Source organism: Mirounga leonina, unplaced genomic scaffold (genome assembly GCF_011800145.1).
Source record: "Mirounga leonina isolate KUSES-001 unplaced genomic scaffold, KU_Mleo_1.0 Mir_151, whole genome shotgun sequence".
Lineage (NCBI taxonomy): Eukaryota > Metazoa > Chordata > Mammalia > Carnivora > Phocidae > Mirounga > Mirounga leonina.
The window spans coordinates 6,490,996-6,506,601 of record NW_023270377.1 but is presented as its reverse complement, the minus strand read 5'-3'; the positions used below and the strand labels follow the sequence as shown (position 1 = coordinate 6,506,601).

At 51.0% G+C, this 15,606-nt stretch overlaps 1 protein-coding gene across 1 annotated transcript in view; it reads left to right on the top strand.

Moving 5' to 3' along the window:
- The window catches only part of INPP5D (inositol polyphosphate-5-phosphatase D), a 114,543-nt gene that overhangs the window by 87,385 nt on the left and 11,552 nt on the right, over positions 1 to 15,606 (top strand). Inside the window, exons 17-22 of the mRNA XM_035006837.1 lie at positions 15 to 103; positions 3,840 to 3,921; positions 7,407 to 7,496; positions 9,775 to 9,888; positions 11,071 to 11,153; positions 13,742 to 13,829. Of these exons, the coding sequence (XP_034862728.1) occupies positions 15 to 103; positions 3,840 to 3,921; positions 7,407 to 7,496; positions 9,775 to 9,888; positions 11,071 to 11,153; positions 13,742 to 13,829 (546 nt within the window). The remainder of the gene's footprint in view (positions 1 to 14; positions 104 to 3,839; positions 3,922 to 7,406; positions 7,497 to 9,774; positions 9,889 to 11,070; positions 11,154 to 13,741; positions 13,830 to 15,606) is intronic.

Here is a 15,606-nt window from a genome sequence, read left to right as displayed (position 1 = left end):
TGTTTGGTTTTCAGAGGAGGAAGAAATCACGTTTGCGCCCACCTACCGTTTTGAAAGACTGACTCGGGACAAGTATGCCTACACTAAGCAGAAAGCCACAGGGGTGAGTTCTCTTCATAGCCATCACCCTGGCCCCCCATCTCCACCCCCCTGCACATCTCACCCCTCTTGTGTCCAATCTCAGAAAGGCAAATGGGGAGTGAAAAGCATCTTCATCCACTGGGCAACGGGAAAAAAAGAAGGAAAATTAGAGATCACGTGTTGATTTGCACCATTGAGCAAAAAAGCCTCTTCTAAGGAGAGGCTGGGCAGCCATGCTTGCCCACGACAATTAACTAGACTCTGACACAGGATTTACCTTCTGTCCAGAGAGTCTAAGAGTGGTTCTGAAGCTTTTTTTTTTTTTTTTTTAAGTCCTGTGATGAAATCTATTTGCTAATCTACCAAATGAATCATCATTAAGCAAGCTTCCTTACTGCAGGACTTATCAGAGCCTTTAGAGGTTTATGAGCATTATGGTTCTCCACAAGGAAATTTCTGGCCAAACTCAGTTACTCATGGAATACCAGTGATTACCTTATGAGGTCCCTTGGGTTCCAAGGAACAGTGTTTGGGGGAAGCTGCAATAAAGCTTACATTCATTCTTATTCAGCAGATATTTACTGATGACCTGTGATGGGCTAGATATTCTCCTAGGTGGTAGGAAATCAAAGATGAGCCCAGTGTTTGCCCCCAAGGAGTTTATAGAAGGAAAGATGAGGCAAACACACAGCTAACTAACCAGAGATGGAATAGGAGGTTGCCAAATACACTGAGGAGCCATCAGAGAGGGACATGACCATTACGGGAAGGAAAGATCAGGAGAGGGTTGTCAAAGAGGTCCCACTCGGGGTGCTGTGAGGAACAGCTTGGCTATCAACAAGAGGACAGGACAAGGGCTGAGGGGGGCTGATCCATTTCCAGTTGGAAGAATTGCTAGAATAGATATGGAGGTAGGAAATTCTGGCCTCTGTCACCTTCTGGGGCTCAACCCAGGAAAGCCAGGCCCCGAGGCTTAGAGCTGTGGAATGGCGAGCTTCTGGGGCTGCTGGAGGCCTAAGGAAATGGAGAACGGTTCAGAACATTGCCTGAGGGCTCAGGGCAAGCGGAGAAGTGCAGGAGGGATGGTAAGGCCAAGCATGGGGGTGATCCCAGAACAAGGCAGGAGCTAATAGAGAAAACCAGACAGAGGAGGAGAGAAGATCCAGGTCTGCTGTGGAGGAAAGAGGCTGAGACACCCCCCTCCCCCAGGGCAAGACACCTGCCGGGGAGGCGTCCACGGGCTGCTGTTAGCTGCGGTCCTCTGGGCAGGTCCACGGGGGCATGTGGGGACAATGAGGGCATGTCCAGGTTGACTCGAGTATCAGGAGAAATAGGGGCTGAGCTGAGGGGAGGGAGGTCCTAGATGCCAGGGTAAGGTTTTAACTTGTCGGTGGGCAATAGGAAGCCACTGAAAGTTCTGCTGGGAGTTGACAGGACAGCAGTGATGCACAGAGAAGGCCTGTCTGCATCTGTGCAGAGGATGGGGAGGGTGCAGGGGATCCCTGAAGAGGCCGTGTGCTGTGTCCCACTGAGAAACTGCGGCCTGAGTCAGAACTGGGAACAAACAACGAAGGCAGAAGCAAAGGAGAGCAGGACGTGCTGGTAGATCTGATTGCCATGGATAAAAATGCTAATCGGAAGGCAGAGCTGGCTTGGAGGAGAGTCTAGAGCTTGTCTTCAGACTTACTGTATAATATTGACGGAAGACCTCAGAGGAAACATCCAGAAGGCAATTGAAAATATTAGGTGACACCAGGGCTGGGTCATAGATTTATGAGTTGTGCATGCCAAGAACATGGACACCCCCATGGGGTAGGTGACATTGGCAGGGAGTGAGTGGAAGAGGCGAAGAGAAGGGCTGTGGGCAGATTTGGGGGCATCCACGTTCAGAGGCGAGAGGAAGAAGCAGACACAACAAAGGAGACGGGCCGCAAGTGCTCGTGTAGGTGGTGAGGGGACCAACCAGGCATTTCGGCATCACAGAAGCCGGGGGTGAGAGACCCGTCAGGATTAGCGGTGGCCAGCATGGAATGTGAGTCTAGGAAAACATGTTCCCTGTGTGTGAACCCTGCACGAGGAGCTGGATTTGTGGTCCAAAGTCAGTGGACTTTGAAAGAGCAGGTCACGGAGTCCTGGGGGTGAAATCCAGCCTGGGGGAGGACGGGAGTGGCTCTTTACCAGGTGTGTGCAGATGAGTCGGGTAAAGCTTTCTAGAAATACGGATGTCCGGGCCTCATCCCCAGAGCCTCTAACGCAAGAGACCTGGGGCCGTGCCTTCTGTATCTTTGTAAAGCTCGCTGGTAATTCTTGGGGCAGCCAGTGCTGAGAACTGCAGCATTACGAGTAACAGGTTGGCAGCATCGTGCACCTACCCTGTGACCCAGGAATTCCACTTTGGGGTAGCCCCAGAGACATTAGTACATGTGTTCACCAAAAGGGAGAGACGAGAATTTTTACTGCAGCTTTGTGCACAATGTCCAAAAACGGGGAGGAGCCCTGCTTCCGTCAGCAGTAGGCTAGATAAATGAGGTATATGTGTACAATGGACTACACCCACAGTCAGATAGTGAATGAACTTCTACAAGGAACGACATGAAAGAAGCCAGACCTCAAACTATATATACTGAGCGAGTCCATTTATAAGTTTAAGGTTAGGCGAAATGCGTACGTAGAGGCATTAGGCAGGATCATGTTCACCTCTACAAGTTGGAGGTATGGACAGAGAGGAACATAAGGGAGCCTTTTGATATGAAGGAGATTTTCTCTATCTCCGTCTGGGTTAAATGAGTGTGTACAAATATAATAACTCCTCAAGCTGTCTACTTAAGATGAGTGCACTTTACTATACGTAAGTTGCACCTCAAGTTTAAAAAATGAAATGGGTGGTCCAAAAGTAGAGGCAATGAAAATAGAACATTCTGGAAAGAAAATTGGTAAAAAGAGAAAAGTAACTGCAGGAGATGGCAGGGGTAGGCTCTTTTAGGGTGAGTACCTTTACATTTATAGGCAGAAGAGAAAGAGCTAGAACTTAAAGGGATAAAGGATATTGCCAGTTTGCCTTGTCTATCACCCCCGGCAGGCATCTTGCTCACCAGTATAGCCTGGAGAGGGCTTGTCTTAATACATATTGTTTGAGTGGTTGGATGGGTAGATGGATATGCAGATGGGTGGGCGAATGGATGGATGAATGGATGGATGGATGGATGGGCGGGCAGGTGGGTGGGTAGGTGGATGGATGGATGGATGGATGGATGGATGGATGGATGGGTGGATGGATGGATGGATGGATGGATGTGCAGGTAGGTGAGTGAATAAATAGATGGTTGGTTGGCTGGATCAGTAGATAGGTGGATGGCTGTGTGAATGGGAGTGGGTGGGTAGAGTGTTGTTACTAAAGTAAGTAGCTGGAGAAGATAAGCAAAGATTGGGTTGAAAGTACAAGTTGTGGGGTTCACCTGAGTCAGAAAAAAAGTAAGAGGATGGAAGAACAAGAATTCAGAAAGAGTGAGGATGATAGGTACAGTCCCATAGCTAGGTGAGTCGATCTTCCAAAGCAGGAACGCAAGGTGTGCACTCAGCAGTGGACTCAGGGCTTAAGGCAAATGAAAAGGGTCGAAGGCCACCTATGGGGCAAATCTATAAAGACCCAAAAGCACATGAATTCAAGGATTACAGGGTTCACAAGTCAACCTCTTATACTGATTTCTATATATAAAAAATTAGCATGCATTTCCAAAGCTCGTGACTTTGATTTACAGATGAAGTACAACCTGCCTTCGTGGTGTGACCGAGTCCTCTGGAAGTCTTACCCGCTGGTGCATGTGGTGTGTCAGTCATATGGTGAGTAGCAGTCTGGGGGATTCGGGTGTCCGGAACTAACGGGCTCTAGTCTATCTATCTGTAAAATGGGAAAAGTCCCAGCAACCCCGGTCAGGTGACCTGGAGGCGTTGATGCATCATCCTCTCCTGTCTTGAGGCTGCAGCATGAGAAGTGTCTTCTGGATGGGGAAACATTGGAATTATGGGGCCCTTTTAAAAAGAAATCCAGACTTATTTCTTTTGAAAAGAGCATATTAGGTTTGAACCACATGAAAGTGGTGTTTTCATATTAGGTTTGAACCACATGAAAGAAGTGTTTTCATAGGTCAAATACAGTCAAATATGCATATGCATATGGGTAAACCTAATATATACCGTGAATATATGCACATATATTTATGGAGATTTAAAGATAAATTGAGGGGGCACCTGGGTGGCTCAGTTGGTTAAGCATCCAACTCTTGATTTTGGCTCGGGTTGTGAACTTGGGGTTGTGAGATTGAGCCCTGTGTTGGGCTTTGCGCTCAGCACAGAGTCTCCTTACCCCTCTACCTCTGCTCCTCTCTCTCTCTCAAATAAATAAATGAAAATCTTTTTTTAAATAAAAAAATAAAGATAAATTGAGTTAAATTGAAGAAAAAGCCGTAATATGCAATATTAAAATAAATAATTATGGAAAAGTTGTCAGAAGGAATTCTTAATTGCCCAAGTGCTTATGCTTAAAAGCTACCTCTTAAATCCCATTATTTGGAATTTTCTGCACTGTGTACTTAAAAATTCAGAGCAGAATTACCTTGAACATTCCTGACCGAGAATCGTGGTATTATTTTTAAAACATTGCGATTCCCAGACAATGACATCCGAAGGAGAGCCACCCACATTCCCATCATGTCCCTCATGTGACCAAGTCACAGGCCCGGGACCTTAGCCCTCCCCCACCCACTCCAAGAGGGGCCTTGTTGCTGCCCAGTGGCCACCTTTGGGGCTCCCGTCCTCTCTCTGGGGCCTGGCAAATCCCCACATTTAACTCAGGTCCCATCAAGTTGGACTGCTGTCCATTCCTTTTTCTTGTGCATACCTCCTGCTGCTTAGAAGGATCCAGAGCAAGTGCCCGGGGAAGGCACGCACATGCACTCCCCTAGCACCGGAGCTCTGTCTCCCAGAAGTGACTTCCCAAGACAAACGTCACACCTTTAGATGTGCAGAAAGGCATCCCACCCCCCTAGCCACAGCCTTCAAGACCTACGAAGGCCCATATCCCACCCACCATTAACCACCATTTCTCAGTGATGCCTTTCTTTCCCACATCCTGCAACTCCATGAGTCCTGCCAAGTCTTGTCTCTAGGAAGATGCCACCATCTGCCTTCTGCAGCAGGCCTCTGCAGAGATTCAGGAGCAAGTGCTGGCTTGTTCCATTACTGCCTTTTGAACCTAAACTTGGCATTCACAACAGCTCTCTAGTGAAGGTTTTTAGGAAAACAGAGGGAGATTGCTCTGGAAGTAGCATTGAGGAGCAGGGAGGACACACCTCCCCACTCTGGACCCACCTAGGAGGGAGGGAGCAGAAAATCAACCCTCCCTCGAGAGGCTGCAGTATCTTCCAGGAAAGACCAGGTATAGAACGTGAAGGGAAAGTTGAAAATATAGGGAATTTTGCTAATGATATTTCACTGAATGCTGGGGGTGCAGTGGAAGGGTTTAATGAGTTGGCGGTGAGCAAGAAATTGGGAAAGAAAAGGGAATGAATGTCCAGAGCTCAGGAAATAGGGTAAAGTAAGAGCTTGAGTCTTATAGTGATTGGCCTAAATAGGATGTATCAGTTACCTATTGCTGCATAACAAATAACTCTGAAACTTGACATCTTACAATTTTCTGGGCCAAACTTGGGATCTGTTCATCTGTGTTTTGCTTGGTGTTGGCTGGGCACACTCAGACCAGGAGCCCTCCCAGATGGGGGGTTGGCCGACTGTCAGCAGGGGCGATGGTGGTAACTTGACTGTGTAATTCATCACCCAGCCGACTAGTCCAGGATTCTTGCGGGTTCCAGGGATCCCACATCTGCAAGTCCCAGATGTGGAAAAGCTTTTTGAGTCTCTGCTTGCTTCACATTTGCAAATGTCCTACTGGCCAAAGGAAGTCACATAGCTAAGCCCAGACTCAACTGTGGGAGGGCGACGTACAGGGTATGCTTACAGAGGGACCATCCAGGTCCCTGTCACCTTCCTCGTGTTTAGGGCACAGACACCGTAGTGCTAGTGCTGTATGTTTGATACATATATAAAATAATGCTAAGAACATTTTTCAAACCCTGGTTGTCCACCTGTTAACTTCTTGCTGGAACACCCCCTCTTCCATTGCCCCCCCACACACTCAGCCTGACTCCCTCCACCCCAGTCCTCTCCTGTTTCACACAGCACTGGACCCTCCCTGACTTCTTCCTGCCCACATCCCGACATGACTTAGGCTGGTGCCCCTCCTACCTTTTGCCTTCCTGTCTTAGAGAAGGGGTGTCGTCCTCCTCCTCTCCCGGCTAACCTTTTCACCTGGGCCCTCTACTCTAGCCCCTCCTCCTCCCCCAGGCCCCCCGCTTTGCCCCTTCTTGTTCTCCTTCATTCTGTCTCCATGTTTCAATTGTCTCTCTGATGGTCGTGAGCAAGTGAGCATTTTTTTTCCATGTTTCTTAGCCATCTGTATTTCTTTTGGAATTTTCTACCTATATCCTTTGGTTGGTTGAAGCTGGATGTTTACCTTTCTCTTGCTGATCTGTAAAAGCTTTATAGAAAATTATGTCAATTGTCTTACTGCCTTCTTGGTCTCCTCTGCTGTTTCTCTTTGCCCCGTATTGGCCAGTGTGGCCTGGATTTGCATCCCGTGTGCCCCCCCTGGGGAGCCCAGACATTCTATGGCTTCTGCTTCCACCTAACATCGTGACTCCAAACCTCAAGAGAAATCTCCAGCCCTGAGTACCCAGCCAGACACTTAGAACTCAGTATCTCTAGAACTCTGTGCTTTCCCTTCCGCCCTCCATACATGCCCTGCCGCCTTCCCTCTAAGCCCCATGTTCCTTAAAAGAGGTGTCTACACTCAGTGTCTACACTTCATCACCTTCTACTGTCTCCCAATCCTGAGGCATGTGGGATGGGGGGAGGTGCCATCTCTGTCACTGAGGAGCTCAGTGACCTAAGTCCCCACCCCACTTTGGGCCGTGAGCTCATCAGTGCAACGAAGTGCTGAGACCAGAAAAGTGTCCACAGTTCACACCCCATGATCTTATTAAAACCTCGTGTGTCTCTAAGAAAACCTAGCACAGGCATATTTTCACCGTGGAGGAGAGGGTGGTCACACACTTCCATTGAGTCTTTCAAGCGTGGTTGTGGAAGGTCAGCGGAACGGCAGGTGCAAAACCATGAAACTTCTGGAGGCTTCCATCAATAGAGGTTGATTTCTGCCATGGGTTTGCCATCCTTGGCTTGACCAGAAGGGTTTCTCCTTCCCTCCCCCGCAGGGAGCACCAGTGACATCATGACCAGTGACCACAGCCCGGTTTTCGCCACATTTGAGGCAGGAGTCACCTCCCAGTTCGTCTCCAAGAACGGTAAGTGGTGGGCGGCATCTGTCCCTCTGTCCTCCATGAAGACAGGAGGCCTTGGGCGCTCGCCTTCTGGTTGCAGCAGTCCGTTGTCTGCGGTACATGGAGGCTCACCTTCCAGGCTCGTCCACACTCCGTCCAGGGGGCCTCCTCGCCTCTAAACCACATCACGGTTTCCGCGCAGAGCGCGTTCTTGCTCTCTTTGGCAAATATGTCAGCTTTTTAAGCCTCGGTTTTAATTCGGTCTTTAAAGTCGAGTAAATGAGTGTTTGTCCAAGGTGTGGTTTGTATGTGCCACAGTTCTGGGGGACACGTGGGTGAACCTTGATCAGTAATGCATTTACTTTTAATATGTTTCACATTTGTCTCTTCTGTGTAAGGCAAGCAATGCTGGTTTTCCACTTAGTCTTGTGATGTGCTTTCTTATTTAAATACGTTTAGTTAAGTTTAGAAAGTGAGTCTATTTAACAAAAATACTAAGTGAGTATTAGGGCGGGTGCGTGGTAGGTGGAGATGGTAAACATTGTAAGGATGGGACGGCTGACGAAGTTGGGGAAATGCTGATGTAAATACTACTTAGATTTGCAGGTATGTTTTCAAATAATCTAGCTCAGCCCTGCTCACCAGGCCATCCTCGTCCCAGCAAGGGCCTGGTGTTCTCTGTGGCGTGCCCAGCCTGGGTCTAGGTGACTGGGGAGCCATATTGTCACCTCCTCTGTTCACCCCCCACTTCTGTGCTCAGCAGACAGTTCAGGCTACTTTAGGAAAGTTGAGCGGGGGGCCCAACTGAGGCAGGAAAAGCCCATATTGCTGTGTCCTTCGTGCCCTGAGGTTTGCAGGGGAGGCTGGAATACTGTCTTCTGGGACATTCTTCTCCACACTGTTGGGTCTATCGTCTGCTCTAGTAATGTGACCTCCCCTCTCCACATAACCCTCAATCCAGCACCCTCTCTCTATCCTAGCTCTGGGCACTGTCTTTCTAGAACCTTCCGTCTCTCCCTGGGCTCCCACCGATCTCCCCTTTCTTGGAGTTCCTGCAGCATCGATGGGATGACTCATGCCATCACACCCTCCGTGAGGACCCTCAGCACATCCTCAGTGTCAGGCTTGCCTTCCCTCCACTGGGACTCTGCCCAGACGATGCTCATAAATACCAATTACCTGGATTGAGTGTTGGTTGAATGTCGTCCTAAGGGGAACCTGGCCTATGTGCTGTGGGGTTTAAGGAAATGAAGGAAAGCTGAGTGAAATAAGCCAGACAGAAAAAATATCATAGGTGTATGGTATCACCTATATGTGGGATCTTGGAAAAAACTGCCAATTTCATAGAAACGGAAGAGAATGGCGGCTGCCAGGGGCTGAGGGGAGCCAGAAATGGGGAGATGGAGGTCAAAGGGTACAAACTTTCAGTTATAAGATGAATCAGTTCTGGGGACCTAACCGTCTGCTTGATGACCATGGGTAATAATACAGTATTTGCTGGGAGCAGATCTTAAGTGTTGTCACCACACCAAAAAAACCAAAAAAACCAAACCAGTTAATTATGTGGGTGATGGATGTGTTAATTATCTTGATCTTGGTAAGCATTTCACGGTATACCTGTGTATCAAATCATCACGTTGTAAACTTTAAATATGTACGATTACATTTGCCACTTATTTCTCAGTAAAGCCGGAGAAAAGAAGGGAAAGAAGGAAAGGCAGGGTGGGAGGGAGGCCGGGAATGTCTGTCCTTGCTCTCGCGTGGCTCAGAATTCACATGGAAGGCCGGAACTTGCTCACGGCGAGCCTGAGGACGCTTGCAAACTCGTCATGCCGGTGAATACCACGACGGGCCAGCCACCAGGGTGGGAACGAGGGTGAATAAGGAGTGGAGGGAAGTCAGCCTAAGGAAGGAAGAGCCAGTCTCCCTTGCTACTTGAACTTAGAAACGAGACAGATTTGGGTATTGAGCCACTGAGCCCTTATACAAGCTCTCTTGGCCAGAACAAATGGGGACACTGAGGCACGGAGGTTAAAGGCGTTGCCAGGGCTGTGCTTATTCAATGGCAAAGCTGAGAGTCGGGCTCTTGGCTCCCTGAACTCTTCGCTCTTCCCACCCTGCTCTCTGTGGCCTGTGAGGACGTTCCCATCGTCGGGGATGCTTAGTGCAGGTGGCAGGATTCAGGGAAAACCTCTTCTTCTCCCGGACCTCACCTTCCCCGGAGCCTGGTGTTGGGGGCTGATTCAAAATGCTCCATGTCTGGGCACATCGTGGAGTCAAGTCTCTTTCTCACCTGCTCCAGGCCCCGGGACTGTCGACAGCCAAGGGCAGATTGAGTTTCTCCAGTGCTTCGCCACGCTGAAGACCAAGTCCCAGACCAAATTCTACCTGGAGTTCCACTCGAGCTGCTTAGAAAGTAAGTGGGCCTTGAGCTACCTTTGGCCAGGCAGCCTTTTCATCAACGGCGCTTTGCCCCACCTCTCTCTCTCTCTGGGAAGGATTCACGGATGGGCCTCCAGGGCGCCTGTGAGGCGGGGAGCCCTCAGGGGTTCAGTTACCCCTGAGTCTAGGTGACTGGATCCTGGGCCACTGGACCCTCTCCTTGCCCCTCAGGGCAGAGTGTAATCCACTCAGGGGTCCCCTCCTGCCACAAGCTGGGGCTCTGACTCAGCCAGAGGGTCCTGGGCGAAGGTCCAGAGCCCGAGGAGGCCAGTGGGGGCCCTGTTCTTCCTCAGGGTCCTCTGCTCTTTCCTATGGGACGGGGCATCTTTCTCAGGTGGTCTGGGGCATCCCCAAACGAGCTCAAGATGGACAGCCTCCTCCCAGCCAGCAGCAGTTAGCACAAACTGTTTAGCAAACACCCTTTCTGGGTGACATTTCTAGGCATATTGTCTAAAGCTATTCCATGGCGAGATCTGTGTGGTTTCCAGCTCCCTTCGCTGAGATGGTCTGGAGGTGGGGGTGCAGGGCAGAATCAACTCCACCCAAGGAGGCATTTTGTGATGGGATGACGGCTGCTTCCAGAAATCCAGAAGATGTATTGCCCTTCCCCCTCCTTCTCCCACGCAGCCCGGGCTCAGTCTTGGTGACAGACCCACCTTTTCCTTGAAGTTTCTAGGGCCCGGGTCACCAAGCAGGGGCAAGGCACTTCCAAAAATGAGGAGGATCTTCATGCGGGTGTTTTTAATAAACTATCGAGACATTTGCATACATTTCTATGGAAACAGCATATTAGGAAGCTCAAATTAGCATTTCAAAAGGCTGCTATCTTGAGTGGCGTGGGATGAGCTGTCATGTTTCCTAATCTCCTTGCCTGTGATGTGATGATTTCTTTGTTGCCTGGTTTGTTGCAAAAAAAAGAGCTGAAAAGGAGGGGAATCTCTTTGATTTTCCTAAAAATAATTCAACCATACTGGCAAATGACCATCCCCTGCACCAAAACAGAATCCCCCACAAGCCTGACTCCTGAACGCGGCTGTGGCCCCACAGATAGAAGAGGGAAAATATCTTCATTGGTCCAGGTGGGGTGACCCTAGGAGGCTTTTCCGTCTGGCTCTCGTTCTGTTTTCTGAAAACCGGCCTTCTTGTCCTATGACAGGTTTTGTCAAGAGTCAGGAAGGAGAAAATGAAGAAGGAAGTGAAGGGGAGTTGGTGGTGAAGTTTGGCGAGACCCTTCCAAAGGTAAATCAAGAACAGGACTTAGCCAGGGAGAACTTGGCCCCAGGGGCCTCAGGATTCCTCGATGGATTTCAGTTCCCGTCATGGATCACGGAAGAGATCTAGAGATAGGCTTGTTGACCACTTGACTTTGCAAAGAGGGAAACTGAGGCAGATCCCAGTGAGGTTGGTTCACCATCACACGGCTGCAGTGACAGACACAGGCTAGAGGCCCCGGGCCCTGATGCCCCCCGCAGTGCCCTGTCACCTGCTCAGCCCCAGCTTGGAGGAGCAGGTGAAGGGGCAGAGGGGGGAGTCCATTGGCTCCTACCCAGACACTGGACTCAGAAAGAACTTGATGTGTCCATGACCCCATGAGAGCGGAGGGAGGAATTGAAAACACATAGGCAGACCTTAGTGGGAACACATTCGTCCTTCTTGCAGAAAAGAAAATGGCTTTCCCCCAGGACCCAGAACAGCTTTTACGATGTTGAATTGATGGTGGGCCTCCCCGAGTGCTCATGCTGGGTGTGCAGTGGGGTAGGGCTTTGTTTCTTTTATCACATAATGAGGGAATGATACGCAGACGAGAGTCCAGGGCCAGGCAGATCTGTCACACATGCAGGAGTCCCAGGGGCTCTCCTGGAAGGTTCCCTCAGAGGGGACCCCCAAGCGGAGCTTTAAAAATGGCCTTAAACAGGTAGAAGGACCCATCCTCTGCTAAGGCTGGGGTGGCACATGGGCAGTTTTGGGGGGCTGGGCTACCCACACTGGCACTGTTGATTGGAACCCAGGCTTGGGCCACACACGAGAAGGCAGATACCCACATCACACATCACAGTCTCCTAATGTGGGAACACTTCTGACTGGGGTCCTCCACAAGGCCAGGGCGTAGGTCAGAAGTCCCCGTCCTGGGGCTCTTTTCAGGTACCTGCATCCTGGTGGCTTTGGGCTCCAGTGTGACATCTTGCCTCACCCACCCACCCACCCTCCCCTTCAGTTCCTCCCCTCCCGGTGGCCCCACACAGCAACCAAACGGCTTGTTTCCTCCTTGGGTCAACTTGGGAAAGATGCCAGCCTCCCAGTCCACATCGTGCATGTACCCCAGGCTGGTTCAGGAGACTCTAGGGTACCCCCGACCCACAGCCTCACCGCTGCCTACACCTGCTTCTCCTCCTGCCTCTGTCCCTCCTGTTCACCCCACTGCTACCTCCCAGGGGTCTCCATCCCGCCTGCCTTCTTGCTGAGGCATCCTGAAGCCTGACAGATCTTTCTAGAATGCCTGTTTGATCCTGGCATGCCCCTCTTTATCTGGTCGACTCCCTGCTGTTGACATGAAATAAGCCCAAGCTCCTCAGCTCCCAGGCGCCCCCTCACTCCTGCTTCACGTGCTGCCCCCACAGCACCTGAGAGGTCTTTACTCCCTCCTGCTCCCTGATCCTCCACGCACCTCTGTCACCTGACAGCACCCTCTTTAATCCCCGCAAAGCACCCTGACAGAGGCTCCCTTCCCTCTACCCTCAGCCCCCCCATGGTGATTGTGTCCCTCACAGACATTCTCTGGTCAGATATCCACCACCCCGCTCTCGCTGCTGCCCGAGAGGGTGGGGTCTTCCTGCATCTGCGGCACCCAGCCCGGGTCTATGAGTCCATCATCACTACAAGTCTGAACTGAGCATTTGCTGTGGCTCTGGAACCCGAGAGTGCCCTTGAGCACCTGCTGTGATTTCCGGTCATTTGTTCTGGAACTTTCTGAATGGAGATAGAGTCCATCCTGTTGGGCAACATGGCGCCCAGAGGCTTGCCCAAGGGGTCTCTTGGCATTGGATGGGAAGGAGGGGGGCAGCCTGGAGCGGTGTATGGCCTCTTTATCAGGCCCCTCTGTGTTGGTGTCAGCGTGAGAAAGAGCCTTAGGCAGTGCACACAGAAAGCTCCTCCCTGTGCTTGCACGGATGCGGCCTACGCTGCTGAGGTTCGGGTTCTCCCCACGTGCAGAGCCTGACAGAGACGTGCCCTGAGCCGGACCAGCAGGGCAGCTGGGAGCCAGCAATCCCTCGCTGCAGCAGGAAGAGGGGGACAGGGCTGGAACTCAGGATCTGTGCCTGTCCTTTGCTGAGCTACCCTCCGACAACCCGCAGGGCACTCCAGGGGGCTCCCCTGCAGGGAGACCCTGTCCAGATGGAGGGCAGGCCTTGTGTGCCACCTGCTGGGGGGAAGCCTGCGGTGGGGAGTGGGGTGCATTTGGACCCGGTTCTTGGTCCCATTACCACTTTTGTGTCAGCCTGGCCCCCACCCGCATGATGCTGGGGTATGCAAGGGAGGGGAAAGAAGGGAAGGGAAACAGGGGATGTGGGGCACACTTGGGGTCCAGCTCTCTCCTGGGGTGTGGTATGACTGGGGGGAGACAGGGACAGAAGTGAACCCCGCATGCTGGAGAGGGTGGACGTGTGGTTCCTTCCTACTATCTTGAACATGAAAAGCAGAAATTCAAATTTGACTAATAAGAACACCTGTAGTCCTGTTTGCTCAGGCACGCCCCTCATCTGGGCTGGCACTCTCCCCCCAGCTGTCCCCCGGTGGGCAGCTCTAACCCTGTGCCCTTCTCTGTGCAGCTGAAGCCCATCATTTCTGACCCCGAGTACCTGCTAGACCAGCACATCCTGATTAGCATTAAATCCTCCGACAGCGACGAATCCTATGGTAAGCGTCCCAGGACACGTGCTGCCGGCACCTCACCTGCTCTTAGCTGGTGGCCTATGATGTAAGGGAGGCGGCAGCGTCTGCATCGAGGGAAGCCCACCATCCTGCTCTCGTGCCACTCCTCTTCCGCTCCCAGGGCTGCCAGAGAGACAAATAACTGGTAAACCATCCTTCCTGCCCCGTCGGGCTTCTGGGAGGAAGAGCCAGCAGCCACAACCCCTCTCGTTTATTGGGTCTTTCCTCTGTCAGATTCTGTGCCAGGTGCTTTGCAGGAATTATTTAATCCTAACAAGATCTTATAAAGCAGATACTATTCTCCCAATCAGTAGGTGAGTAAACTGAGGCTCAGAGAGGTTAAGGGACTGTGCCCAAGCCACAGGGAGTAACTGACTGAGCCCTCATTTGAACCCAGGTCTGTCTGGCATTGCTCAGGGCCCCTACTGGGCAGACACCAGCCATCCTACTAGGGAGACATCATCTTCTGTGACATTGCCTTCAGCCAGTCTGTGGCTCCAGCCCAATGTCAGGTTCACCCTGGACCGTGATACATTCAGTGTGGCTAGAACGCAAGGGTGAGAGGGGCAGGTGGCCAGAGAGAGTTGGAGGCAGGAGCCAGATCAAGCAGCTCCTTTCACGAGACAGGCAAGAATGTGATCTGGGTCCGGGGAGGGTGTTTGTTTTCAGTGGAAGGAATCTGAAGGTGCTTAATGCTGATCCAGGGAAGCCAGGACAGGCTGTAGACACAAAAAGTGTCCGTGTGTGTCGACTGCCCACTGTTCAGGCTCTGCCAAAAGCCCCAGGATACACGTATAATTGCTACACTCATTGCACAGGCGAGGAAATGAAGTGACTTGTCCGAGGTCACATGGCCACTGAGGTGGCCTTGGACTGGAACCCAGGCAACCCAGCTCCAGAATCCTGCCCTCCACCCTCTCCTAGTCAGCCACCAGAAAGAGGGTCTCTGAGCCCGGGCAGGGGTGGCCAGAGCCTAAGGATGGCGCTGACCTTGGATGGGGAGGTCCTGTCCGTTGTGCTGGGCAAAACAGAGGGATCCGTGTGGAGTCACAGTGTTTGGAGCTTCGGTGCTAGGCCACAGACACACAGGAAGGATGGTTCTGTGTTCTTGTTCAAATACTGCCTTCTTCCTCTGTTTCTTCGTCCTGGTATTCATACAAACAGCATTTCACAATAATAACGGGAAAAAAAGTCAACCCACAGTCTCATCCCCTACTTACAGCCACCATTTTTATTTCGGTCTCATACTTCCTCATACAAGGCATACATAGATTTCTGTATTTATAACCATCTTAGGGATACCATTTTCTATGCTGCTTCCCTCACCCAGTGAGAGACAGGTTAGGTGAGACACATTTTCCAGGATCTTCCTCCCACACAGCCTCCATGATTACTGCATTTAATGGCTCCCTAATATCCCATGGGTTTCCTTCTAGTTGTTTCTGTTCATGTTATCAGTAATGCTGAGATGGATCTCTTCGTGAACATTCTTTATCTTCCTTTAGCTACATCTTTTATTATTCTTTTGGATCATCTCTTGATAAGTTCCCATGTGTGCTGGGTCAAAGGGTATAAATAGGTCGGTGATTCTTGACACTCGGTATCCAACTGATTGCCATAAAGGCTGTGTCCTGCCATGGTGACCTTGCCACGTCCAAGTGAGCAGGTGTCCCCAGATCCTTGCTGGCACCGGGTATCCTTTTCCTTCCTTCCATTTTGTGCTAATTTCCTATCTGAGAGAGTCCCTTAGTGCTGCCGTAAT